Genomic DNA, 27,799 nt, shown 5'->3' with positions numbered 1-27,799 from the left:
AGATAAGCGAAGACTAGATTTATGATTTCCCTGTACTTGATGTTTCGTTTCTGGAATGCCCACGTTTCTAACTTGCAGCAGAGCGGTCGAGACTGGAGGTCCGGTGAGATCTGGGCGAACGGACCAAGGTCCGACCATTTTTGCTGGAGTGAACTTTGGGGGGGTGTCAGAACTTCCGTGCGACACGTGCATCCTGAGCTGGGTCAGGCACAAGGGAAGTTTTTATTGTTAACAGGGTGCTTCTGTGCCAGGGAAATGCTGGAGCATTGCTGCTAGTGATCAGGTTCTCCGGGGAGGGGCCCCCCTAGCCGGGTCTGCGCATGACCGGAAGCCGCTCCTCCGGTCATCGGCTCCTCCCGCTTTTGAATCCTCGGGTCCCGGAGCATGCTGGGAACTGTAGTCTATGGGGAGCTCCATGTTCCGGGCCTTGGGGAGTCGGGTCCCGTTCCGGAAGAACGCTGGCGGTGGCTGCGTAGCGTCGTATCCAGGTGACAGACAGGTCCGCCCCCTTTTCCCGACCCCCTCCCTCCCCTTCCCCGCCCCAGTCCCCCTCCCTTTTCCCCCCAAGTCCCGCCTCGGTCCTAGCTCACCGGAAAGCTCCGCCCCTTTCCCCGTCCGCACCCACCCAGAAGTCTCCGTGCGCCCGAGGCCCGCCTCTTTACGGAAGCCGAGCCGGAAGAGAAACAAAACATCAGGCAAGAAAGACGCCTTCGGGACCTGCAGTCCACCAGCTTGCTTGCCTGCGGGTCTGCAAGGCCCCCCCGGCCGGGCTGGGCGAGGGGAGGGGGGCGTGGGGATAATGGCCGCGGGGCTCGGGGAGGCTAATCGTGGACTCCCTCCCCTGTCACAGGCCCCCGGGCCGCCGTGGCCATGGACCCGCCCGTCAAAAAGATGAGGCACCTCAAGAGGATCAGGTGAGGGGCGCGGGCGGGGCGAGAAGGCCTCCCCTGGGGGTCAGCGAGCGGCGGAGCCCTGAGGCTGTGATCCCCTCGGGACCCGGCGTGTGGGTATGGGGGAGTTGCCAAGCGTGGGCCCTCCTCTCCCCCTTTTCCCACTTCTTCCCCTTCCCTCGGGGCCCAACGAGCCCTGCGGGAGGGATCCTCGCTGGCCCTGGTTTGTGGGTGTGTGGTTACTCTCCTCCCCTTTCTCTTTCCCCTCTCCCCATCCCCTTGCTTCTTACCACCGCCCTAAGAAGTGGATAGGTATTGGGCATGCTCCCTGACCCCCATTTTACAGATGGGAAAACTGAGGACCCGAGCTACTTCCACACAGCTGGAGAGGGTCCGAAGTCGGCCTGCCTCTCCAGCCTGGAGCAGCCCCCACGAAGTCTGAGAAGGCCCTTTGTCTCCCCTGGGAGTTTTATCGCGAATTCTAGAAGACCCCGTGTCAGCCCCAAAGTCCTCCAGCTTTGGAGGGGCCCCAAACCTGCCCAACCCCGCAGTGATCCTCGGAGCACAGTTAGGGGAGCATGGTTCGAAAGCTCCAGCCCCTGGTCCTAATCTCTCGGCTGGGAAATCAAGGGTTTGTTTGTCACCAAGCCCCCTGGGAAGAGAGAGCTCGGAGAGAGTATACTGACCCTGGTGGCAGGGTCCCCTGAGATCTGGGCCAGAGGAAAAAGTCCAGAGGATTGGAAGAAAAGGAGCGGGACAGTGGACCTGCCACTGGGGTGGACGCCAGGGGGAGTTCTTTAGCCAGTGGCCCAAGTTTGGCCTCCCCTGACCACAGTAGGAACTTTCTTTTGAGGCACTCTTCTACCTTGGAACCAATACTTGGTATTGATTCTAAGACAGAAGGTAAGGGTTTAAAAAATTAAAAAAAGAATCAATATTGTGTATTAGTTCCAAGTCAGAAGAATGGTAAGGGCTAGGCAGTGGGATTTAAGTGACTTACCCAGGATCACACAGCTAGGAGACTTATTTAAGGTCAGATTTGAACCCAGTATTTCCCATCTCCAGACCTGGTACTACACTTAGCTTCTTCCTCAGCAGTAGTTTTTAATGAATTTTCATCACAGCAGTGTGATCAAACATTTGAAAAATTATTACATATATGTGCAGTATTTATAGAAAGGCATGGAAGCTTATTTATGGATTTGCACGTTAGCAATCCTTTACAGTAAATCTGTGGGCCCCTCTCCAGTTCCAAAGGGTCTTAGCTCATAGGTTATACCTGGAATCAGAAATTGATGTTGGTACAAGCCTATTTCTGCCATTTCCTAGTTGTATGACCCTGGAAAGAGGTATTTAGCTTCTCCCTGTCTCCATTTTTCCTTAGCTGTAAAAATTATACTCTCCTTGAAAACCTTCAAGGAAAGACTTTTAGAAACCATGAAGTACCAACAAATTTGAATTACTCTCATTCCCCCCCAAGAGACTTGTTTGCTTCCCTGCCTGTCTTATAGCAGCACACTCAGCATAATATGGAACTTGGTCACCATGTTTCAGTGACAGGTCTGTGGTGAGCTTCTGGTGTCCTTCCCTTGTCTCTAGTTCAGCGGTTCTCAACCTCTCAATTTGTAGCAATGAGAATACATAATGCATATCAGGTATTTACATTCCGAATCATAACTGTAGCAAAATTACAGTTTTGAAGTAGCCACGAAAATAATTTTTTGGTTTTGGGTCACTGCAACATGAAGAACTGTATTGCGGGGTCACGGCATTAGAAAGGTTGAGAACCACTGCTCTAGTTCCTTCCAAGCCTCAGAGGAGGAGACCCAGAAATCCCCTAGGATTTTGGGAGGAGGGCATTCCATTGCCCCTCCCAGGATATGTGGAGGATAAAGTAGTACTAAGCAAGTGCCTTTATCCAGAGTAGGGGAAGAGTAGAAAGTTCTTTCATTTGACTCTTAGAAAAAATTCCAGATATACCAAAAACTGATAGTCACATGTTTCTTCTTAGCATTTTCAAAGACTTAGCAGGACTGGCTGTTAAATCTCTTAAGGGAGTGAATGCTCTATTGTTTATTGGTTTTAGTCTCTCTGGGCTTTTCCAGAGTAGTGGCAGCTGGGTATTCCTGGAAATTTTGGTTCTTTCAGGGGCTTATAAGTGACCACTCTGTGGCTAAGTGGATGGGTAGACTCATGGAGAGAGGAGATAGCTTGTGTTTTTTGCCTGACTCTGAGAACCCCCTGCTCTCCTGGGACCACTCTGCCAGTGTAAGTAGCACCAGCTCTGTTGGTCGAGGACTCCTCCAGCAGCAAGTGACACAGCTTCTCACCTGTGTGGAAGACATCAGCTCAGATGAAGAGATCCATGAAGAGATGGCTCGCACACTGGATAAGGCTTTCCTGCTCTGGAGGAAAAAGCTGAAGGAGAAATACCTGCAATTCAGGTCTCATTTTTCTCCCCAGTCAGATATCAAAGCTTCCTGTCTCCTATTCTGTCCTCCTAACACTTCCATTCCCCCAGAAGGACAACTTATCGAAGGCCAAGGCTTCTTCCTATTCTCTGACCTCTTGTGGTCTGTAGCTTCATTTAGCTTTCATCTACAGGATGCATGTTGTGACCTGGAATGTGGCAACCGCAGCACCCCCCACCAACCTCAATGAATTGCTTCTGCTAAACAATGAATGTGAGAACATGGACATGTATGTCATTGGGTAAGTTTCTGTTAGGGATTACTCATGCACTTCATCCTGAAGTCAAGTAAAGCTGGGAGTCAGGGTGGGGTGGCAGAGGACAATGAGCCTCCAGAGCCCCACCGTCCCATTTGTCCATGTGTTCCACCTTTGGTCTTCTTAGGAGTCCAACTAGCATGTTCCTTGCCCTGGGTCCCCTCCAGCAAGGGGGAGAAATTTCAAGTGGGAAGAATTGGGCTCCTGGCCATTTCTGGGTTTTGGTAAGGATATGGTAAAATTTCATTGCAAAGACAGTGACCACTGGGATGGTCAGCTTACAGGAAATGAAGTCTGGCATCATCAATTACATTTCGGAGTTGGCGTTTGAAGACCCCTGGAGCAAGTTGTTAATGGATGTGCTTGCCCCTCTGGGTTATATCAAGGTAACTGCTGAGTGATCCTAGGATTTGGCTCTGGGAAGGAGGGAAATGAACTTGGGGTGTTAATGCTTCTCACTTTTCTTTTGCCTACTCCCCAGCTAGTTCTGAGATAATGAGCTGGAAAGATCTGTTTCTGGCAGAGGCCCCAGGAAACCTGGCCAGATCCCTTTCCCCCTCCACTTTGCCTCTTTCATTAGAGAAGCAGCCTAAGGGTTACTCTGGGCCCCTGTTTTCCTCCTCCTGGCTCCCTCATTCCTCTGTCGTCTGGCCCAGATTGAGGCACTTCCATCTCTCCATCTCCCTGTTGACTGGCATGCAAGCAGGGCCAGCCACAGACTTTTCTTGACTCTTCCAAGTTGGGGACCATTTCTGGACAGCCAAACTGCTTGGAGCTGGACACCAAACCAGGGCTACCCTCCCCCTGCCCTGTCTTCCTCCTGTTGCACCAGGGCCAAAGTTTATGGGCTGTGCTTTACAGCTTTTCCCTCCAGGGGAGGGAGGCCAGTATTGTCTAGGGTCATCAGCTATTTCTGTCTCTTCAGCTTAAAAAACACTTCCCTTTCCTCTGGGCATCCTCTGGAAGCTTTTGTCCTCGATAGTGGCTGGAGGAGGCCCTGGCTCTGAATGGATGCCTTGCCTCCACCCCCTCAGAAGGGGTCTCTGAATCTCTGGGAGCTGGGTGGGTGGGGAAACAAACACAAAAGGGACCTTGCTTGCTGCTGTGGCATCTGAGAATTGCTATTTGGGTGGGGCCTGTGACTCCAATGAACCAGGGATGGTGCCCCTTAATGCCTTTCCTCCCCTTCCCTGGCTATATCTTTTGTACTATTCCTTTTTTAAACTCTCGACTTCCCTCACTCTCCTGGTCCTCTGCTGCCTGGATGGCTCTTCAGTGTTGCCCAACTTTATCTCAGTGGTACCAGCAAAATCCACAAGTCAGTTTGACATTTTGATTTTAGAAGGATTAGGAGAGTTCCAGGATTAGACCTCAGATAACTCTTTTTTTGGTTTGTTTTTTTAGACCCTTATCTTCCATTTTGGAGTTAATACTGTATATTGGTTCTAAGGCAGAAGTACAATAAAGGCTAGGTACTGGGAGTTAAGTGGCACACAGGGTCACATAGCTAGGAAGTGTCTGAGGCCAGATTTGAACTCAGGACCTCCAGTCTCTAGACTTTCCTATCTATCCACTGAACCACCTAGCTGCCCCAGCATTCAGATACTCCTGACCCACTTGGTGTTTCTGCCCATCACAGATTTCCTTCTCTGATACCAGTCCTCCAAGTCTTCTGACTTGTCCACCAGAGGCTTGCCCTGCAGGCCAGAGCAGAGACCATGCCAGGGCCAGCATGCTAAGACCATATCATATTCCAAGACACCGGTCAGCCTAGAGCAAGGCTAGGGACTTACTCTAGGCCTTAGCAGACCCTTGGGGGAATCAGAGGGTAGTTTAACTAAACTGAGAGTCCCTGGTTTTTCCCCAAGTACAGGATGACCTTCTCATCTCACGTCAAGGTTCCCCTGGTACATATCAGAATCTCCTTATTCTCCTTCCTACTGATTGCCCATCTCTCCAGAAAGAAATCTTGAGTTGTGGCCTACTACTAGCCTGAGAGTTTGGTGGGATTTCAGTTTTCTAGCCTGGGTCTGCTGTTTGGGCTGCTGGATGGTTCTCTGGATCCATCCCCACCCCTGCAGTATTTCCTTAAGAATCACACTTGAGGCTAACCCCCTTCCAGTGAAGCCAACGCACTATACTATCTACTAGCCACAGGGTGGAGCTGCTTCTTGCCTTCTCTCACTTCTCTTTTCCATTTCTATTCTGCACCCCCCCCCCCAAATGCTGGGGCTTCTTGGACTCTCCCGTCCCCAAACTGACAATAACTTGGTAAGAGCAGTACTAAGGAAATGACTTCATTCCACTGTATTTTAAGCACTGACTTCTGAAGGAGATAGGGAATTCAACCTGTGTGGGCCAGGCTCCAGTGAGGAAGATGTAGGAAACATCTTCAGGTTACCTTGCTCAAAAGGTGGGAAAGAGCCAGTCTGAGCCCTGGAACAGGAATTGGGCCCCAGATACACACACCATGAGAAGGTGGGTAGGGGCTCCTTCTGAATGCTGAGACCCATCACCCCCAGATGTCCTAATTTCTCTTCTTCCCTTTTCCTACTAACTCAGTTGTACTCAGTCTCTTTGCCCACTTCTTTCTACCAAAAGGTAAAAGTTCCCTCTGAGGTTTCCCTCTTCTGATCACTGTCTCGCCTATTTTCAGCATGTCTGTGTCTGTCCCTGCCCTGCCCTGCCCTGAGGTACCTGCAAGGAGGCCTTTGTCCTAGGACACCCACCCATGTCTCCACTCATCCAGGAAGGACTGGCTGCCATTGAGATGAAGCCAAGCTACAGAAATGCCAGGAGCTTTAGGATTAAGCTGGAAATATCCCAGACTTTAATAGATTGTTCACTGGTTCCTATCCATCCTTGAGTTCAATCTGTCACATGCGCCTTACACCAGAATTATTAAAGATTCTCCTGAACCATTGACTTATAACTGGGTATCTGAACTCCAACTCATTCTTGAGGTTTGCCCACTTTGACTTGTTTTCCTCTTCCAGTCTACCTGAGCCCAGAGATCAAGTTTCATAATTCCTGGAAGGCCCAGGGACATGTTCCCGCCCAGGGGATTTCCTCCTTCAGCTGGGAGCTGAGTGCTCTGGAAATGGTCACTGAGAGAGGAGGTTTGGGGCCTCTGCTTTAATACAGCTGTTTTTTGGAAGGGAGGAAGGGAGGGAGCCTCACCTCCTCAGACCCTCCACATTGGCATATTTTAGCTGTACCCTTTTCCCCAACTTAGCTAGGGCACTGATAGTTTCCATTTTACCTTAGGTGTCTCTTCAACTTTTAGCAGTCACTCCCTGGCCTCCTGAACTACCTCATATTTCCTTCCCCTATACCCAATCACTTCCAGACTCTACATTTAAGGATTCCTAAGTAAAAGTTTCCTTCTATTCCTCATTTCTATGACCCTATTCTTCTGCCAGAGCTGGGATCTCTGGAAACATCAGAGATTCTCAGGAGCCTAGATATATATTGTAAGGGAGAGGCACCCCTTAGGAGCCTCTAAGAAAAATGGCAGCTATAACCAAGGATTCTCTAGGTGGGGTTGGGCAGAAGTGGAACAGAGTCAATATTCTCCATTGCCCTTCAGGGATAGGTTCATTTACTCATTGTTGTGAAAGGGTTTCTTAATCTATTCCCTCTCCCCAGTTCTTAGAGAGAGAGCTCACAGGCTCAGGGTAGACCCCTGGAGGCTGGTAGGTGCACAGTGAATAGAGTGCCAAGTCTGGAGCCAGAGGACTTGAGTTCACATCTGGCCTCAGACACTTGCTAGCTATATGTCCCTGGGCAAGTCTCTTAACCCCAATTGCCTAGCCCAGTAATGGCAAACCTTTTAGAGATAGTTCTGGGCCCCACCCCCCAGACTGAGGACTGTGTGGGCTCACCCCAGACCATGTGTCATGCCTCCCCCTTACTTCACACAGGAGAGGAAGGGAATACTCCCATTGGATTGCTGGGCAGAGGGGTGGGGGATGGAAAAAATGTCATCTGCCTTTCTAGTAATGAACTCTGGGGGGAGAGGGACTGGGTTACCCGTGCCATAGGTTCACCATCACTGGCCTATCCCTTCTGTCTTAGAGTTATTACTAAGACAGAAAGTAAGGGTTATTTAAAACAAACAAAAAACAGCAAGCCAATCCTGATGAATCTAGAAACCGGGCATTGTAGTCTTTATCTCAAAGCTAGTGAATGGAAGAGAGTTTAGGAATCTGAGAGGGAAGCTGAAGCACTAAATATGCCCTAGGAGCCATCTGAAATAATGTCCCCCCCTTCCTCTGTCCCATAGGTAACCTCCATAAGAATGCAGGGACTTCTCCTACTGGTCTTTGCCAGGCGCCTGCATGTGCCCTTCATTTCTGACATCTATACCAACTACACTCGAACTGGCCTCTATGGCTACTGGGTAAGGCTGAGCAGGGTTTGATCTGGGGACTGCATGACTGGGTAAAAAATGGACAAGAGATTTAATAGCAAGGCAGATAAACTTGGCTTTTAGGAGAATTGGAATGAGAAGAAGGTGATTTTTTTTTTAAACCCTTACCTTCCATCTTGGAGTCAATACTGTGTATTGGCTCCAAGGCAGAAGAGTGGTTTAAGGGCTAGGCAATGGGGGTCAAGTGACTTGCCCAGGGTCACACAGCTGGGAAGTGTCTGAGGCCAGATTTGAACCTAGGACCTTCAGTCTCTAGGCCTGGTTCTCAATCCACTGAGCTACCCAGCTGAGAAGAAGGTAATTTTAAGTGAATCAGAATGAGAAGAATTTGCCAGGTCATTTCCAGAACCTCCAGAATATTGTAGAGCCTCAGAGGGTTTGTTCTTGACATACTGGACTAGCCTGTGTGTGGGTGGAGAGCTTTCCAATGGGGTGAGGGATGAAGTTCAGCCTTCTTTCTGTTGTCTCCCCTCTGGGATAGAATCAGGTAAGAGCAAAGGTGAGCAGGTAGTCAGATGCTCTCACCCCTCTGCTCTGACAGGGGAACAAAGGGGGAGTCTCCATCAGCTTTCGGATATATGGCTATGCCATCTGCTTCCTCAACTGCCACCTGCCAGCCCATTTAACCAACAATGACCAGCGGCTCATTGATTTCGACAAGATCCTGGAAATGCAGAACTTTGAGAATGACAACATCCCTAACATCCTGGACAATGAGTGAGTAGGAAGGAAACCACTGGCTGTGTCCCTTGCACTCTCCTCAGTTTACCTGGGATCCCATTCCCCCAAACTGTGGCTAAGTCCCTACACCCACCTCCCAGAGTTTTTGCCCCTTTGTCTACAGAGAAGGGGTTCCATTTCTTCTGAGTTCCTATCCCTGAAGTGGGGTCCTATTTTGGTTGCCCCTCGCAACTGAGCTTCCCTCCTTGGCTGAGTCCTCTCTTCTTCCTCAATGGGAGCCATGATTAGGGCTAGGCTATCCTTCTGGGCTGTAAATGCTTTAAGTCAGGCACTTGAGTCTCCTGGCATGAAGCTGCCTAAATTTATTCAACTTCCATTTGGGCCTTGCTGAGTGGCTAGCTGTAACAGGGAAGTAATGACCTCTCTTGCCTTGTCTCATTTAGTCATTTCCCTCCATATTGATGATAGCTTGAGCTGATACCTCTAGTGATGTTCACAGGTTCCACTTTGATGATACTTATTCTGGCCTTTTCTCTGAAGCCTCATCGTATGGTTTGGTGACCTAAACTTTCGTATTGAAGAATTCGGGTTATGTTTTATCCATGAATCCATCCAAAAAGGGCTCTACAGCATCCTCTGGCATAAGGATCAGGTACTGAATAAGGAAAGAAAGCCTTTCCTTGGGCTCTAAACATGGGGTAAGGTCAGTCTGAAGGCGTTGTCCAAGAAATCCTCAGTGACCATTCTTTGGCCCGTCACCCCTATTCCCTGAATTGACCCTTGGATATTGCCACCCAGTCTTAGTGAGATTGACCACCATGTGCACCCCTGTTGCTTTAAGAGTTGTCTGGCAGGGGGCAGCTGGGTAGCTCAGTGGATTGAGAGCCAGGCCTGGAGATGGGAGGTCCTAGGTTCAAATCTGGCCTCAGCCACTTCCTGGCTGTGTGACCCTGGGCAAGTCACTTGACCCCCATTGCCTAGCCCTTACCACTCTTCTGCCTTGGAGCCAATACACAGTATTGACTCCAAGACGGAAGGTAAGGGTTTAAAAAAAAAAAAAAGAGTTGTCTGGCAGAGCCTTCCTGTCCTGACTAAATCTGATGTGTCATGTCTGAGAGCTGGGCAGGCTCTTCACTCCTTTGGCATCAGGCTACTTCAGATGCTGCCCTTTCTGTCTCCCCTACCCTGTGTACTCCTGACTCCAAATACCTGGTTTCTGAGCTGTTGAGCTGACTTCCCTTTTCCCTTTGACCTCTGCTGAGGCCTCTTAAGTGAATATCCTTTCTATAGGGTTTGATCCCCTTAATTCTGGGGAATTGCCCTGAGAACATGGTCTTCCTTTCTGAGATAGGTCAACTGTTTGTCCCCAGAAAGACATCCAGAATCTCATCAGCTGCTTTTATCTAGGGCATTAGGTTGAGATAGAGATGACAAAGGAAGAAGTGGGAGCACTTGAGAAATTTGGTCCCTTCCTTGGCAGGGGATCAAATAATGTCTTTAAAGTGATAACAGAGAAAACCTGAGGTTGAATACTCTCTGCCCCACTACTCTGCAAGTCACATCTAGGCATCCCCTCAAATCATATACTGAAGATTTGATGCTCAGCCATTTCCCAGTTTTCTGCATCCTTTCAGCTCAGCCATGTGGCACTATCTTCTCTCTGTAGCTCAACATAATTAAGAAGAGTGATTCACTGCTCCAACAGTTCCAGGAGGGCCCTCTGCTCTTCAAGCCAACCTTTAAATTTGACATCAACTCAGAAGAATATGATTCCAGGTGAGGGGTCAAAGGTAGGACTAACCAGCCATAGGAAGACCCAGGGAGGCATTGTGTAGGGTAAGGGAGAACTAGCTGGGAAGAAATGAGGATGCTTGGAGGAGGGGACTAGGGAATCTAGGATGTTGAATGGGAAAGCAAGGAATAGAAGAAGCAGCAACTCCAAAAAAGAACTTTCAAAGTATCAGGAATAGAAACAATTGTCATCTTTCTGGAGCTTTACTTCTCTCCCATCTTTAAAGCAATGGTCACACAAGAGCATAAGGACTTGTCCCAGATTTATCCACAGGGGGAAGTGGAAGTTGAGAGAGGTCAGTGATATGCAAAGGTCCCCTCCTTCCACACCAGAGTAGGGAGGAGAGACTGATGAGACTGTGAGCTCAGTCTTCTCTCCAAGGGAAAAGTGTTCCAGGGAGACAGTTCCAAGTTACAACCAGCTCATCTGGCCACCAGCCTTCCTAGGAATCAGTGAAAAAGTAATCCCTGGAAGTGGGAACTTAGACCTGTGAGCATTGTTGAACATTCTCCTTGTGGCCTGAACTGGTGCCTTCTAGATGCTTACAAAGTAAGTATAAGAATGAGTTGGTCCAGAATACTATGTATCAGTCAGTTTTTTGAAAGCATATGTTGCAGTCATGCTATCAGACAAGACAAAAGTTAAAATTTACAACATCAAAAGAAGGTGAATGGAGAAACTACATTTTACTTAAGGCATAACAAATAAATATTAGATTTGTGCACTAAATGACAGAATCTAAATCCGTGGAGGAAAAACTCATTAGATTGCAAAAAAGCTATCAGGACCATAATTGCAAGAGACCTTAATGTTCCTCTTTCTGAACTTGATAAATCAAACAGAAACATGAGCATAAAAGGAAACCATAAAAGTGATTAAACAGGTTTGGAAAAATTAGATTTGAAAGTTTTATGGCATCCTCTGAAAGGGAATACTAAAGAATATACATATTTCTCAGCAGTGTCCTGTTACTTTAAAAAAAAGATAAACCACATGTTAAGGTACCGAGAAATTTTAAAGTTAAAAAGGAAATAGGAGACTAACTCCCAAAGGAGATGAAGTTCATCTTACTTAAGGAGGGACACTAATTTTATGAAGGAGTCTCTAGAGGCCTGAAAATGTTTTTTCCACCCAGAGGCATCCTTGTATAGTAGAATGAACACTGAATTTTATGTTAAAAGAGATCCAGGTGCAGCCAGGTTCTCACTGGGTAGAGACCCATGCATGGAGATAGGAGGTCCTGGGTTTAAGTGTGGCCTCAGACATTTCCTAGCTATGTGACCCTTCATTGTCTACCCCTTTTCACTCTTCTGACTTGGAACTGATATTTAGGGTTTTAAGAAAGAAAATAAAAAGATCCTGGATTTGAATTTTGACTTTTTTTTTTTTAACCCTTACCTTCCATCTTGGAGTCAATACTGTGTATTGGCTCCAAGGCAGAAGAGCGGTAAGGGCTAGGCAATGGGGATTAAGTCACTTGTCCAGGGTCACACAACTGGGAAGTGTCTGAGGCCAGATTTGAACCCAGGACCTCCCATCTCTAGGCCAGGCTCTCAATCTACTGAGCCACCCAGCTGCCCCTTGAGTTTTGACTTTAATCAATAGGACAGGTCATTTCCTTGCTCCGGGCTCAAGGATAATAACATTGCAGCATTGTCGTGAAGAGGAAGGATGAGAGAAGAATTTGGGAAGCAGCCAGTCTAATGGTACAGACTAAACCTGATCCCCAAAGGTGAAAACCATGGAGATAACCATAGGCTTTTACAAATCCTTGTCATAGTTCAGAATATTGTAGCTCAGTGCTGAGGGTCTGTGAGAATAAATGGACAACTAGAAGCCTAGGATAGAGGGTGGGAGGTCAGTGTTAATCAAGGAAGGATGGGTATGAAGCAGAAATTTCCATCAGGAGAATAGAACACAACTTTGCAGAAAGAAAGAAGAGCATCAATCAAAGAAATGCTGGTCCATCAAAGTTGGAGGACCAGAGCCTGGACCATGACAGGGAGGGTGTGTGTAAAACGGCTTAGAAAAGAAAGGAGGAAAGGAAGCCCTTTGAGGAGCCCAGGGAGCAGATTGCCCTGACTGAGGGGAGACCTGGGGTGCCAGGATAATGACAGGGGAGGGCAGCTAGCCTGGAGGGAGAAGGGAAGAAGGGGAGCCACTGGAGATTATTAGGGCATAGATCAGTTAGATTTTGTTGCAGAAGGCAGGAAGAGGCAATGTGGTTTTCTTAGAGGAAAGATTAATGTTTTTATTTAAGACCCATTCCTTCTTCATTCCCAAAGACAGGAGACAACTGACATTTTTAAGCAGAATCCATCTCAAGTGAGATTTTCAGACACTAGAACTGATCTAATTGTTACATTTGGGCAATAACTTGGACTTTTGGATTTTCTAACAATTGAAAGGGGAAAAAACATGCAGAATAGATATCTCATATTTTTAGACAAAAGAAGCACTTTTATCTGCAGAAATAAAATTCTTCCTGGAGCTAAACTTGAGCATGAATTCATTGCATGACTTCTGCAAGAGATTAATTCCAAGTTGAAAGGGAGTGCCCACTATATGCCAAGAAACTTTCTGGTTTCTTATTGCTATGTATAGTATAAGGATGAAGAAGGAGAAAGGAAGGCTAAGGAGTCTTTATTACTTGTGTGAAGTCATGCAAAATATATTTCCATATTAGCCATATTGCAAAAGAACAATAAAGCAAAAAAAAAAAAACAAGAACATTTTACTTCAAATTGTACTCTTGAGTTTATTAGTTCTCTCTCTCTGGAGATGGAGAGCATTTTTTCATCATGAGTCTTTTGAAATTGGCTTAGATCATTGTATTGATCAGAGTAGCCAAGTCTTTCACAGTTGAGCATCGTTACAACATTACTGTTACTGTGCATTGATCTCCTAGTACTTGGCATTTCACTTTGCTTCAGTTCATATAGGTCTTGCCATGTTTTTCAGAAACATGATAGTAGTCCATCACAATCTTATGCCACAAACTGTTCAGCAGTTCCCCAACTGATGGGCATTCCATCAATTTCCAATTCTTTGCCACCACAAAAGAAGCAGCAATAAATATTTTGGAACATATAAAACCTTTTTCTTTGATCCAGAATGGTTGGATCAATTCACTATTCCCACAACAGTTCATTACGTATCTATTTTCCCTTATCCTTGATCATTTCCAATAGGTGTGAGGTTGTTTTAATTTGTCTTTCTTTAATCAATTATGATTTAGAGCATGTTTTCATATGACTATATATAGCTTGAATTTCTTCTGAAAACTGCCTGTTTATATCCTTTAACTATATATTTATCAATGAGGAATGGCACTTATTTCTATAAATTTGATTCTGTTCCCTATATACTTGAGAAATGAGGTCTTTATTAGAGAAACTTGATGTAAAATGTTTTAATATTGGAGCAGCTAGGTAGCACAATAAATAGAGCATCTGTCTGGTGTCAGGAGGACCTGGTTTCAAATCTGGCTTCAGATACTTTCTAACTATGGGTCACTGGACAAGTCATTTAACCCCAGCTGCCTACCCCTTGCCACTCTTCTGTCTAAGACAAAAGATAAGGTGGTGTTTTTTTTCATATTGCTTCATTTTCCATAGTGCCTTTTAGCAAAATTTGCCCCATTCAGCCTCTTCTTTCCTTTTTCTCCCAATTCATCATTCTTTCTCACCCCTATATTATTTTTTTGGAGCTCATTCCTACATTATTGACTCATACTGCTGCCCTCTGTCTATGCTGATTTCTTCTAACTGCCCTAATAATGATGAAACTCTTAAGAGTTACATGTATCAACTTACATGTATCAATTCCATATAGGAATGCAAAAAGTTTAATTCCATTGAGTCCCCTATGATTACTTTTTATGTTTGCTTTTTTATACTTCTCTTGAGTCTTGGATTTGAAAATCAGATTTTCTATTCAGCTCTGGTCTTTTCATCAAGAATGCTTGGAAGTCCTCTATTTCATTAAATATTCATTTTTCCTCCTGAAGGATTATATTCATTTTTGTTGGGTAACTTATTCTTTCTTGGTTGTAATCCTAGCTCCTTTGCCCTCTGTAATATCATATTCTAAGTCCTCTGTTCCTTTAATGAAGAAGCTGCTAAATCTTGTGTGATCCTAACTGTGGCTTCATCATGACATTTGAATTGCTTCTTTTTGGTTGCTTGCAATATTTTCTCGTTGACTTCAGAACTCAACAATTTGGTTATTATTCCTGAGAGTTTTCATTGTGGGATCTCTTTCAGGAAGTGATTGATAAATTCTTTCAATTTCTATCTTACCTTGTGGATCTAAGATAATGAGATAGTTTTCCCTTATAATTATTTTAAAATAGGATATGTAGGCTCTTTTTTTGATCATGGCTTTTAGGTAGTCCAGTAATTTTTTTTTTTAATCCATACCTTCCATCTTGGAATAAATACTGTATAGTGGTTCTAAAGCAGAAGAGCACTAAATGCTAGGTGATAGAGATTGAATGATGACTTGCCCAGAGTCACATAGCCAAGAAGTGTCTGAGGCCAGATTTGAATCCTGGTCCTGCCTTTTCCAAGCCTGGTTCTCAATCCACTGAGCTATTTAGCTGCCCCCTAGTCAAGTAATTCTTAAATGGTCTTCTCAATCTGTTTTCTAGGTCAGGTGGTTTTCCAGTGAAATCGTTCACATTTTTTCATTCTTTTTACTTTGTTTTATTGTTTCTTGATGTTTCATGGAGTCAGCAGCTTCTACTTGTCCAATTTAAATTTTTAAGGAATCATTTTCTTCAGTGGGCTTTTGTACCTCTTTTTCCATTTGACCTAATTGGCTTTTTTTTTTAAACCCTTAGTATTAATTCTAAGGCAGAAGAACAGTAAGGGCCAGGCAATTGGGGATAAATGACTTGCCCAGTGTTACACAGATAGCAAGTCTCAGGCCAGATTTCAACCCAGGTCCTCACCCCAGCTCTAGTGCTCTATCTACTGTGTAGTGCTCCCACTAGTCTGCTTTTAAAGGAGTCCTTTTCTTCAGTATTTTTTGTGCCTCTTATCAACCTGTTGAATCTCTTTTCATAATTTTCTTGCATCATTCTCATTTCTTTTCCCAATTTTCACCCTACTAGGGGTAGAGCCAAGATGGCGGCTTAGTAGCAGTGAAAGTGAAATCATTCCAAACCAATCTTTAAAAACCACCTCAAAAGGATAGAAGCCAATTTCCCCCCTACAACTCTTATTTCTTTCTTTAAGTCGGGAATTCTTATTGTTTAATACTTATTTAAAATAGAGGGGGGGGAGATGGACCTTGAAGGGGAGAGTCATGGAGATAGCAGCATGACAACTGTGAATACTTTCGCTAGACCTTGTACCCCTAAAAGACTTGGCTTACAAGGGGGCAGCTGGGTAGCTCAGTGGATTGAGAGTCAGACCTAGAGATGGGAGGTCCTAGGTTCAAATCTGGCCTCAGGCACTTCCCAGCTGTGTGACACTGGACAAATCACTTAACCCCAATTGCCTAGCCTTATTGCTTTTATCAATTCTACTACAAAAGATAAAGGTTTTTAAAAAATAGAAAAGAGGCAGGCAAATGGTTTAAAACAAAACTTTGCACTGTTTGTCTGATAAAGGCCTCATAGCTCAAATACCTAGAGAACTAATCTAAAATTAAAAGATTAAGAGCTATTCCCCATTTGATAATCAAAGGATATGTGTTTTCAAAGGAAGAAAACCAAGCCATCAATAGCCATAGGAAAAAAGCTCTAAAACATTGAAAATTAGAGAAGTGCAAATTAAAACTACTCATATATCACCTCATACCTCTCAGATTGGCAAAGTCGACAAAAATAAAAATGACAGATTCTCAAGGGGCTACAGGTAAACAGATACATTAATGCATTGTTGGTGGAGCCATGAACTGGTCTAGCCATTCTGGAAAACAATTTGGAACTATTCCCTCAATGTTATTCAACTGAGTATAGTCTTTAATTATTTAGAATAACACTATTAGATCTGTGCCCCAAAGAGGTAAAAGAGGAAAAGTGTCTAGATACACAACAATATTTTTAGCAACCATTTTTGTGGTGGCAAAAAAGAAAATTGGAAGCTGAAGGGGTTCCCCTTAAATTGGGCATGACTGAACAAATTGTCTTTAAATTCAATGAAATATTTTTATACTTTAAGAAATGATGAAGAGTTTCATTAGAACACTGGTATATTTGTCTCAGACTATTTATTGCCTCAGGGGAAGAACAGGAGGGAAAAAAATCTGAATCCTAAAATGTTAGAAAACAATTGTCCAAATTTCTTTCTATATTAACTGAAAAAAAAAAGCAAAAATTTTTTAAGTGATATGAGGTTGGTTTTAGAAAAGCCTTGGAAGTCATGTATGAACTGATACAAAGGGAAGTGGGTAGAACCAAGAGAAAAAAATTATGCAGTAAAACAATTTTGAAAGACTTATGAACACCAATGAATATAATAACCAAGCAGGATTTCAGAGAATTCATGATGAAACAAGCTGCTCCCCACCTCCTGATGAAGAGAGAAGGGATCCAAAGGTCAGATTAAAGCCTGCCTGGGTTTTTTTGTTGTTGTTTTTGGAGTTGGCCAGTGCAGAAATGCATTTCCTTTGACAGTATATTTTTGTATCTGATTTTGTTTTTCTTGCTTTCTCTGTGTGAGGAGTTGGAGGGAAAGGTGAGAAGAAGAGAATGCAGACCTGAAAATGAAAATGAATTTTTTAAAAGTCTTAGAGTAGTTTTAAGTTACTAAAGCTTAAAATCGTGTTAAGATTTTTGGTCCATTCTGAATAAGTATGTCCAGAATAAATGCAAGATAATTTTTGGAGTGATAACTCCTGTAGTGGGAGGGGTCAAGAAAAGCCTATATAGGACATTTGAGCTTTGAAGGAAACTATACATTGTGACAAGGAAATCACTTTAAAAGACTGATATATATTAATTTAAGGTCGCCAAGGAATTCAGCTATGTAATTCCTAAATGAAACTCAAGTCAGCAGTCAACCTTTTATGGAGTTTAATTACAAACAGGAGGAAGAAAGGTATTAGAGATAGAGAGAGAGAGGGAGAGAGAAAGGGGAGAGAAGGGAATAGGGCTTAAATACCCCTTCTGTTTAGGCTGGGCCAAAAGGCCCAAGCCCTTAGATAGCTGAGGCAAAGAAAAGAGATCAGTCCCTATCACTCACGTGACCAAAATGGAGAAACAGTCTCAGGGGCCTCCACCTCCAGCTTCCTTCAGAGCAAGCTTCTCAGAGCACCACCTCTCAGATCCAAACCTCTCCAACCAACAACCCCCTGTCCTCAGACCTCCGCTATCTTTAAGGAAACCATCCAAGTTCCCTCCCCTCAGTTCTCACATCTACCAATCACTGTCCATGTCTTCCCTGTGCCAATGGTGGCTCTAGCTTAACCCAGGACCGCCCAGAGGTCTGTGTCTTTGCACATGTCTGTTGAAGGTCATATTCTCAAATAATTAAATCTTGATCCTTTGCTGCAGCCCTTCCTAAATCCTGTTAGGCCTGAGTAGGGTGGAGATTGTATCAATTCTAAAATCAATCATGACTCAAAGAACTTCCTGTTCTATGCTTAAGCATAGGTCAAAGCCCTTTCCATTGTTCAGCAGAAGGTTTCTGTCCTAAAGTAATCTTAGGTAGGGAGGAGAAGGACCCTCCCTACCTAATGTTGGAAATAGTGAAATTTCCAACATTCATAAGTCTGAGAAATTTTAAGTTTTACAACATTCTAAGGGGTAGAGGGGAAGGAGTACATCTCAGACATGGATGACAGGGAGTGCTGAAACATGGACGTGGGAGACGAGTGCCATGGTTGAAGAACATTAAGGCCAGTTTCCTTCGACCTTGAAGCACATGAAGAGGAGTAATGAGTAATAAGACTGGGAAGGTCAGTTTGAGTCAAGTAGAGAAGGGTTTGAAATGCCAAGCTGAAAAAATATATAGTTTTGGTGCTAGCAGTTAATAGAGTGTTACTGGAGTTAACTGGGGAGCAATGTGGTTAGACCTATTTGTTTGAAAAATCACATTTTTTGACAGCTGTATGGAGGATAGATTGGAGAGGAGAGAGACTGGAGGCAAGGAAACCAGTTGGGAGGCTGCTGAAATAGGTTAGAAGAAAGATAATGAAGACCCAAATTAGCATTTTGGTTGTGTGAGAAGAGAAAAAGGGAACAGATGTGGGGGTGGAATCAACAAGACTTGGCAACTAATTGGATATGTGTAATGAGGAAGAGTGAAGAATCAAGGATCACAAATCCTGAAAGGATGACGGTGCCCATGACAAAAACTCCAAGGTTATGAAGAATGATGAGTTAGCAGGGAAAAAGTGAAGTTAATGAGTTCTGTTTTGGATTGGTTGGGTTTGAAATGCCTATGAGGACATCCAGATGGAAATTCCAAAACTGTAACTGGATCTCAGGAGAGAGACTAGGACTGAATATGTAGATCTGGGAGCAATCTGGAGATGGGATTGTTGAAACCAAGATGACCAAGAGATAGGGAAAAGAGAAGACCCAAAACATGGCTTGTATTGTATTGGGGTGTATTCACTATTAAGGGATGTCATATGGATGCTGTTCTAACAAAAGAGACAGAAAGGAATTAGAGAGGAGCCTTGAGAGAACAGAGTAATAGAAACTCAGAGCAAAAATTACTCAGGAAGAGCAAGTGGGCAACAGTCAAGTGTTGTAAAGGCCATGAGAATTTAATGATGAAAAATTAGCAGGGGGCAGCCAGGAGACTCAGTAGATAGAGCACCAAGGCCCAGAGATAGGAGGCCCTAGATTCAAATCTGGCCTCAGACACTTCCTAGCTATGTTACCCTGGACAAGTCATTTAACCCCCATTGCCTAGCCCTTACTGCTCTTCTGCCTTGGAGCCAATACCCGGTAATAATTCTAAGATGGAAGATAAGGGTTTTTAAAAAACTCACTAGCAACTATGGAGAAAGCAAAGTGATGAGGTTAGACACTAAGTTGCAAAGGGTTGTGTAAGGATAATTTAGGGTTGTGACCTAATCTAAATTTAATTTTTGGTCGCCAGGGGATATCCCAAATAAAAATAACCCAAGTCAGTTTGGAAATATATGGTGGTTTAATCAATATATAGGGAAGAAATCAAGGAGAAGAGAGAGAGAGAGGGTATAGGATTTCTTCCACCTGGGCTGTGCCAGGGGGAGTTCAAAATCCTCTGCCACAAGGTTTCTGAAGATGATTAGAGGCTTCTAAGTGGATAGTGTTTGGAAGGTAAAAGAGAAAGAATCAGCCTAAAACTCGGGGAGATCTCAGAGAAGATGCCTCACCAAACTAGGTTACTAGGCCTCCTCCAGTATGGTATCAAGGAAAACTCGCCACTAAAAACCAGACAATAGTAGCCACCACGCCAAGATACTGATGTGCTCAGCCAGCTGCTGCCAGCCACCTCTCCGCTGTCCAAGAGACCCGACAGAGGAAGTGACGTCAAATATATAGACAGTTTTATATCACTTTCCTGCATCTCACATGTACCAATGATATCTTTGGCTTGACTTAGGACAGCCCAGGGGTCTGTCAGTTGTTTCTGATTTGTCATTTGCTAGCACATGTCTGTCATAGGCCATCCTCCTAAATACTTAATCCTTATGTATGGGTATAGACATTCCTGATTTTGTTAGACTAAGTAGGGTGGAGTAATCTAAAGTTCACAGTTGAGAAGTAAGAAGACAATGTGGAAGCAGTGAATATAGATTTTCTTTTTGACTTTCTTGTATTTTTTAATTACAATTTTTTTTACGTTTTGCACGTCAGGTTTTTTCTTCCCCCTCCCTTGAGGTGGTAAATGGTCTGTTATAGATTATACCAGTGCTTTGATGCAGTACAGATTTTCATATTCCCCATGCCATGACAGAGGACACATATCACATAGAATAAAAAACTCAAGAAGTATATAAAATGAAGGCTGGCATGCTTTGATTTACATTCAGCCTCCAACAGTTCCTTCTTTGACTCTGGATAGCATTTTTTAATCATGAGTCCCTTGTGGTTATCTTGGAACCTTGTTCTGCTGATAATGATTTAGTCCTCCACTATTGTTTATGGTACAATATTTTTGTTACAGTGTTTTCCTGATTCTGCTCACTTCACTTTGCATCAGTTCATATAAGTCTTTCCTAGCTTTTCTGAACTTATCCTGAGAATAGCTTTTTTTAAGAGTTTGGCTGTGAAACAGAAGATACGAAGAGATAGAAAGAAGAGAGAATAAAGATTAAAAATGGAGTTTGATTGTGTAGGCCATCTGTCTACAAGGGGAGATTGAGGAGAGGGAACCAAGGATAAGTGCAAATCTTGGCCTTATCAGGGAGAAAGGCCACTCCATCATAGATTAGAGTAAAAGGGAGAGAATAGGAGATGATGTCTAGGGTTTTTGAGATAGAGAAGACAGCCCATAAAGACTGATCTCTATTTTCTCTAAAGTAGAAGTTGAGGTCCTCTACAGAAGATCAGGGAGGAGAACAAAACCTTAAGCATCAGGGACCATTCCAGGCTCTCATGTCACTGTGGGCCAGCCCTTGATGGGGATGCTCATCAGTACTAGCAGGATGACTCCTCTCTGTGACTAATCTTTACTCTTGTGTATAATGGATGTTGCTTTGGTTTAAAAGGCAGAGATTTTAGAATTACTTACCAATGATTTCTGATTCCAAATCTTCGAAATCTTAGGATTCCATTCATGGGCAATGTAGGAAATATCCAGAGGGCTTGGTATTCTTTGACTTGCTTCAATCAGATTAGCCACTAGCAACATATCCTATCAGCTCAGCTATCCCTCCCTCACCCCTGTGGCAACATGGGGTCTTTCTATGCCTGATGATCCCTGGCATTAATAGCTGTTACTAACTATTCAACATAATTGGGATGGTCTAGAATTTTACTCCTGCTGTTGTCACCCTTGGCTCCTCCTTATCCTTCCTTTCCCCTTCTTCCTCATGAGTTCAGTGAGAAAAGGCGAAAACCAGCATGGACTGACCGAATCCTTTGGAGGCTGAATCAAAAGCTCCAGAATACCTCTAAGAACTTCAAAGAACCTGAGCGCTTCTTCTCTCTGGAATTGAAGTGTTACCAAAGCCATATGCAGTATAAAGTCAGTGACCATAAGCCAGTCACGGGGACCTTTGAACTGGAGGTGAGCTTCCCGATCCTGTACAGCCTGGACCAAGCCCAATAGAAATCCCAAAGAAATGGGCCAAGGGAGCTGGCTGTTGTCTCTCCTCCAGTCCTCCTTGTATAACCAGCAGGTCTCTATTTCAGTGTCCATTAACATTTATTAACTGCTCTGTGAAGGAGGTCTTTTTCCTCTTGGACTTAAGCCAACCCTCCCAAGTGTCTGTAGGAGCCTAATCACCTTCAGGTTGTTCTTGATTCCATAAGTGCCAATCAGGCTCTCATGCCTGTCCCAATAGAAGAGTTTTAATTATTTTAGTCTGCCCTCAAAGCCAGGCCTCTTCCCCCTCTGAGAAAAGTAAAAGTAAAGCCCTCTAGGCATCAAGGTGGTTAAGTGGATAGAGAGCCACTAGAGATGGAAGGTCCTGTGTTCCAATATGACCTCACACACTAGCTGTGTGACCCTGGGCAAGTCTTTTAATCCCAGTTGTCTAACGCTTGCCACTCTTTAGTTTTAGAGTTGATACTATGGGGAGCAGCTGGGTGGCTCAATGGATTGAGAGCCAGGCCCAGAGACTGCACATCCTGGGTTTAAATATACTTCTTGGCTGTGTGACCCTGGGCAAGTCACTTAACCTCTATTGCCTAGCCCTTCCCACTCTTTTGCCCTGGAACCAAATATACAGTATTGATTTCCAAGATGGAAGGGAAGGATTTTTATTGGGGGGAGGGGAGGTGTAGAATTAATGCTAAGACAAAAGGTAAGGGTTCAAAAAAGAAAGGAAAAATAAAGTTCTCCAGCAACTTTACATGCCCTTCTCTGGAAGAATGGAAGCAATTAGGGCCATAGTCTTCCCTCCAACCCCCAGGTCCTCTTGTGCCCTGGTACTTCCTGCCTACTCAGTTGCCCCTCTATTTTCTCAGAGGAATGCCTCCTCTTTCCATCCCCCAGGTTGCATGGCTTTCCTCCTTTGAAGGTGGCATTTTTCCTAGTAAAACAGCTGAGAGTAACCCCTGGGCCTCCCTTGCAGGGCCTGGTCAGATGGTTTCTTCTCACCTTTGTAGCCAATTCCTGTGACACCCCCACCATTGGTGCCCTGTGCGGCTCCATGACCCAATGGGGGGAGAACCTTGTCAGGAAGAGTTCAACCCTATCCCCCAGGTTAGGAGGATGCTTAATGACCACAGCTTCGCTCCTGTCATGTCCAGCTGAAGTCCCTAATGCTAACCCCACTGGTCACCCTGATTCCTGAGGGCCGGTGGATCACGCCTTATGATCTGGTGGTCAGCTATAACCGGAGTCCTGACTTCAAAAGCAGCAGCTGGGACTGGATTGGCCTCCACAAGGTAACGAGGTGGGACTAGGGGAGGCTGCCCACCCACAGAAATGCTTTTCCAGGGCCTCTATCCCTTTTTAGACTCAGAACCTTGGAACATTAGGGGTCAGAGGGGAGGCCCTGTCCATACCTACATCCAGTGCAGACTCTGGACCCTCGAGCAGCCCCACTGGACATCCAGCACTTGCCAAGGCTTGTCCTGACCAGCTAAGCCATGGGCTCCCTTGTCTGTGTCATTGGTCTGAGGCCCCAGACTAACCCTACCTCTGCCCGTGTCTTGGCTGCCAGGTCGTGATCCGCCACCTGAAGGACTGTGTGACCTATGCCTGGGTCAAGGACAACCTGGTATCCTCAGAAAAAGGCCTTTACCAGGTATTCACCACCATCCCCACGCCCATTCAGGAGTCAGTCGGCCCCATAGAGAGACCTTGGCCCATGAGCAAGCTGGTCTCTCCACAGGACCCTGCTTCCTCCCCATGTGCCTGGAATGGGTTCAAAAGCTGCTCAGCTGGCAGGAGTCACCCAGGGGTCTGAGAGCCAGAGACTTTCCTCAAAAGCCTGGGAAATAAAGTAGCAAATGGGGAGGTGTCCATGCCTCCAGTGGACACTGCATTCCCTCCCTGCTTCCTTCTTCCAGGTATATATCAATGCTAGCGGTTTCCCAGAGGAAGGGGGAGAGTTTCTTCTCAGTTACTATAGTAGCAACCTGAAGGCTATAGTGGGACTGAGTGAACCCTTCCAGGTAAGAGCTGATTCTGTCCTGGAGCTGACCAGAAAGGAGAGAGGGGTTCATGTGGGGTTCAGTGAGAGGTGCTGGCTCATGGTGTTTCCAGAGCTTGGGGAAAAGCAGCCACTGGGGAGAGGTGGGCAGGCAGGTGGGATGGGGCAGAACGGCCTCTCCCCACAAGCACTTACTCACCATTTCATCTCTCCTCCCAGCTCTGTAGAAACAACCTGAGTCCAGAAGACTGGAGAGAAAAGAAAGGCGATCCACTGATGTACTGAGCCAGGATGAATGCCTCACAGCTCTCCCCCTGCCCTCCTCAGCCCCCCCATGACTGCTGTTTGTAGGTCCAGCTCTCCCGAGATAAGGCAGGCCCTGCAGAACAGCCTACCTGGTTCCCCATCCAGGACTGGAATTAACCATTTTAATAGAGGTTTCAGTTACCAGGATATGGATGAGGCCAGTCAGTCCACCTGCCATGGAAACTCAAGCACAGTCAACTGAGTGATGGGGGATTCTTTTATACTCTCCTCCTTCTTTTTCTGGCCTCCTCCCCACCCTGCCCCTTAACCCAGCTAGGGCCAGTTGCCTTCACAATGCCCTCAGTGGGGCTGCCAACCACATGCCTCAGCTGGCACCTGCCCCACATTCCTATGGCTCCATCTCCAGGACTCTGACTGGCAGGGATGGAGACATACATTTGTACAGGATCCTCTAACCAGTTGGCAGCAGCCCTCCAAGTTTTAGGAGGAATCTTGGACTCTTGGCAGCATATTCCCTCCTCCAGTGGCAGGGCAGGGGTGGCATAGTGATGGGCATGTCCCAATGTGCCCTTCAGCATGGAGAATTAGTGTAGCTTTGCTATAGTAGCGGATTGCTGAGTATCTTTTCAAGGGGGTTCTGGATCAGGAAATCCCTTAGCATTGAGACACAACCTGAGGTCATTGGTGGTGGTGGTGGTGGTGGTGGTGGGTGTCCCATTCTGATGCCTCCTGTTTATGGCTGAGAGACAGTTAGGGCGTCAGCCTTCCCTCTTGGTGGGGTTGAATGGACAAGGAGGAACCCTGTGACCCTACCTTTTTCCAGCTTTCTGGGTGATACTTCACCCCAACAATTAAGCCTCACAGGCCGATTTACATAGCATTATTGTATTATGAGTTACCAGCCCACAGGAAATGATTTGGGGACCCCACATGGACTGGGCAAGCTGATAGTTAAGGCCTTCTGGGGATCTTTAGAAAACATTCCTCTCCAGGTACCATCTTGAAATTTTGGAGTGGTCCTTCAGCTCCACCCCCAACATTGGGGATGTCAGTGGCACCTTCTCTTATAACTCCCCACTCTGCCTTAGAGTCATAGGAAGGAACATCTCAGGGAGCCCGCTCTGTGATATCACTATAGTTCTTTATTTCCTCCCTCCTTCCTGAAGGCCCATGGAGGGGGTGGATTCCATGAACACAGAGCTCTTCTCTCTACATAGAAGCTCACTGAGGGGTGCTCCAGGCCATTAACTGCTCCACATTTCTCCCTTGGAAGCCTCGAATGTCAACAACTCCCCTTGATTCTGTTGTCCTTGCCCTGGCTCCCCAGGGAAATTTTGCTGCTGAGCCCAGCGACTTCAGTCTGTGCATCTGTGTCTGTTATATTTGAGAATAGAGATGTGGCTTTTAGACTGGCCTTGTGTGGTCTTGTCCATGTTGCTTGGAAGCAGGTGCCCCAGTTTTAGGGGGAGAAGATGAATGCAAGTCTCTGACTCTTGGAGAGAAGGACCCTGGAGTTCTAGGCCCTCATCTGATTCCTGGTAGTGCCAGACCTAGATAGTCCAGGGCAGGGGAACTGGGGGTGGATCAATCAGTCCTAAGGAACCCACCTAATGGAGACTGAAGTTTGTCAGCGTCCATATGATAGGGCTGTGGTCCTTAGAAATCCCAGAAAAGTGCTTATGGGGACTGGAGACACCCTGACCTTTATTTTTGCCTCCCATCCCCACTCCCTAATATCAGCATTTACCAAGTAAATTTACCTGGCAAATACCTAATTGAACTGAAACAAGCTGATGGAGCCTCCCTGCACTTTCCCCATCCCCATCTTTTTGTTCTGTGTCCTGCCTCCCCTACCCTTCTGTGACCTCCTAGCTAAGGAGCTATGTCCTCTCATTTATCAGTCCAATCCACATCCTATATTCCTGTCTGTCCTTTATGCTGGTTCTGGTATCTCTTCTCCTTCCATATTCTTCCCCCTCATCCCTGAAATGACCTCTCTCTCTCTAAAAAATCTCACCCTACATTATGCAGGGGCTCCAAATTCCCATCCTGGGCTGGGGGCAAGAGGCAGGAAAGCGACATTTTGGCCAAGAAGGGAAAGACCAATTCTGGGGAAGGATCCAAGCCTCCTAGTCTAATAATTGCTGTCATTTGTATAGCACTTTAAGGTCTTAGAAACTACTTTGCATACATTCTCATTAAAATCTACTCTCCCTTGTGACTGAGAGCTTGGTCTCCTGAACACTTCCTTTCTCTTGACCTGAGGAGCTATTCATGGGGTCATGGACTTAGAGCTGCAAGGGCCTTCTTTCGAACAGCTTAGGAAACAGACCCAATCCTCAGCTCTCCCAGTTTAGTAGCAGAATGGGGATTTGACTTCTGGGACTGTGGAGCCAAATCTTGTATTCTTTTTCACTACAGCCTCTGTCCAAGCTGGAAGGAATCCGAAGAGTTCCTTTGGCCCTGCCAGAGGGAGAAATGTCTAGAAAAGTGACTTGCAGGTCTCTTGACTTTCAGATGACTGATTTTTCTAGTTTGGGGTTTTCCAGTTTGGATTTCTTTCAGTTAACTTGTCTCTGATCTGTCTGCCCCTTTTCATTTATTCCACTTTTTGACCCCACCCCCTTATCATGCCACCAGAACAAGTCTTCACACAGATGGCCCTTCTGTTAGCAGGATTCCTCTGCTAGATGGAAGGGGTGAGGCTTGTTCTAATTGAGGTAGAGGAGAGCTGAAGGGGGATGACATCTCTTCCCCGTCAGGATATGGGGCGGCTATGAGCCTAGCCCTGCCTTCTTTGTGGAAACAGGAAGTGCCTGAGACGTTGTGTCCGATCACTTTTCTGGGACCTGACTCCCTAGTCTGATAAGGGCCATTGTGTGACTGCCAGGAATGAACCTGCTTCTGGATGGATGTGCTTCCCAGAGGAAGGAAACTGCTGGCCTTTCCTGGGAGGGAGAAGCTGCAGAGGGTGGCAGGGAAGGAACAGAGTGGGGTGTCCAGTGGTGTTTGGAGGAATAGGGCTGAAAAGAATGCCTCACTGTAGTTAGACCCCCATTTCCCAGGCTGCAGCCTCTCTTCCATCTGGGAAAGGTGATTTCCTCCTCCACTTCCTACAAGGAACAGCCAAAGTCCTCAGGGCTCCAACGCAGGCCAGGAAAATGTCAGCTGTGATTTAACAACAATGAAAATGTAGAGGGAAAACAGGAACATTGGGGTGTGGGCCTGAGGGGGAGGGAAGAAGAGAAACAACTAGAGGGTGCCCACCAGAGATGGGGGGGGCGATGGGTAGAGAGAGAAGGCCCCACAAAGATTCAGTGGGGAAGAGTAGATGTCAGCCCTTTTTCTAACCTTCCTTCCTTGCCAAGAGCAGCAATTAAGAATTCTTTCATGAGCCAAAAACATTGGGAATGGGAGTGGTGGCCTTGGCACTGAGGTCAGTCAAATGAGGGTGAAGGGTCAGTGAAGACATGAAATATGGAAGATAATGTGACCCTAGCCACAGATGCTCTGAAAAAGGGGGTGTAGTCTCCCTGAAAGAGTTGGGGGAGGGCAAACAGCTTTGGGAGAGGGTGATGACCATGGGGCAGGCAAGGGTAATAGGGTTGATTTGATGCCTTATAGCAGAGTGCTACAAAGAACCAAGGTTCAAAGTTAATCAAGACCCCTGGAAGAGAAGGATGAGATGTGTGTGGATGCTCTACAACAGAATTGGGGAAGTATTGGCATGTATGCTGGGGCCTGCCGGCACAGAGGAACTGCTCTGTTCCCTCTCTTCCCAGTACCCAAGGACAT

At 45.6% G+C, this 27,799-nt stretch overlaps 1 protein-coding gene across 7 annotated transcripts; it reads left to right on the top strand.

The window, feature by feature from the left end:
- Window positions 1-521: 521 nt before the first annotated feature.
- INPP5K (inositol polyphosphate-5-phosphatase K) lies at window positions 522-26,231 on the top strand. Of its 7 annotated transcripts, none has more exons than XM_056819605.1 (14): window positions 667-695; window positions 851-914; window positions 3,039-3,334; window positions 3,495-3,602; window positions 3,895-4,003; window positions 7,903-8,019; window positions 8,591-8,766; window positions 9,271-9,382; window positions 10,397-10,506; window positions 21,516-21,702; window positions 22,869-23,027; window positions 23,306-23,389; window positions 23,655-23,759; window positions 23,957-26,231. In XM_056819605.1, the coding sequence occupies exons 3-14, from the start codon at window positions 3,072-3,074 to the stop codon at window positions 24,020-24,022; spliced, it is 1,596 nt and encodes a 531-aa protein (XP_056675583.1). In that variant the 5' UTR covers window positions 667-695; window positions 851-914; window positions 3,039-3,071; the 3' UTR covers window positions 24,023-26,231. The 7 variants fall into 7 exon arrangements, with proteins under 7 accessions (XP_056675581.1, XP_056675580.1, XP_007485810.2 ...); XM_056819604.1 differs by having other exon boundaries at window positions 681-746; XM_056819603.1 differs by lacking the exon at window positions 3,039-3,334 and having other exon boundaries at window positions 522-695.
- Window positions 26,232-27,799: the final 1,568 nt, after the last annotated feature.

The sequence above is a fragment of the Monodelphis domestica genome, chromosome 2 (assembly GCF_027887165.1).
Source record: "Monodelphis domestica isolate mMonDom1 chromosome 2, mMonDom1.pri, whole genome shotgun sequence".
NCBI classification, from domain to species: Eukaryota; Metazoa; Chordata; class Mammalia; order Didelphimorphia; family Didelphidae; genus Monodelphis; species Monodelphis domestica.
The sequence above is the reverse complement of the archived record's forward strand: the minus strand, read 5'-3'. Positions and strand labels throughout refer to the sequence as shown.

Bases quoted from the DNA above. Each gene is read 5' to 3' on its own strand.
- INPP5K (XM_056819605.1), top strand. From the start codon at position 3,072: ATGGGTAGACTCATGGAGAGAGGAGATAGCTTGTGTTTTTTGCCTGAC. The intron at 3,603-3,894 runs GTAAGTTTCTGT...TGGGATGGTCAG, and splicing joins ATGGACATGTATGTCATTGG to CTTACAGGAAATGAAGTCTG. The intron at 4,004-7,902 runs GTAACTGCTGAG...TCTGTCCCATAG, and splicing joins CCCCTCTGGGTTATATCAAG to GTAACCTCCATAAGAATGCA.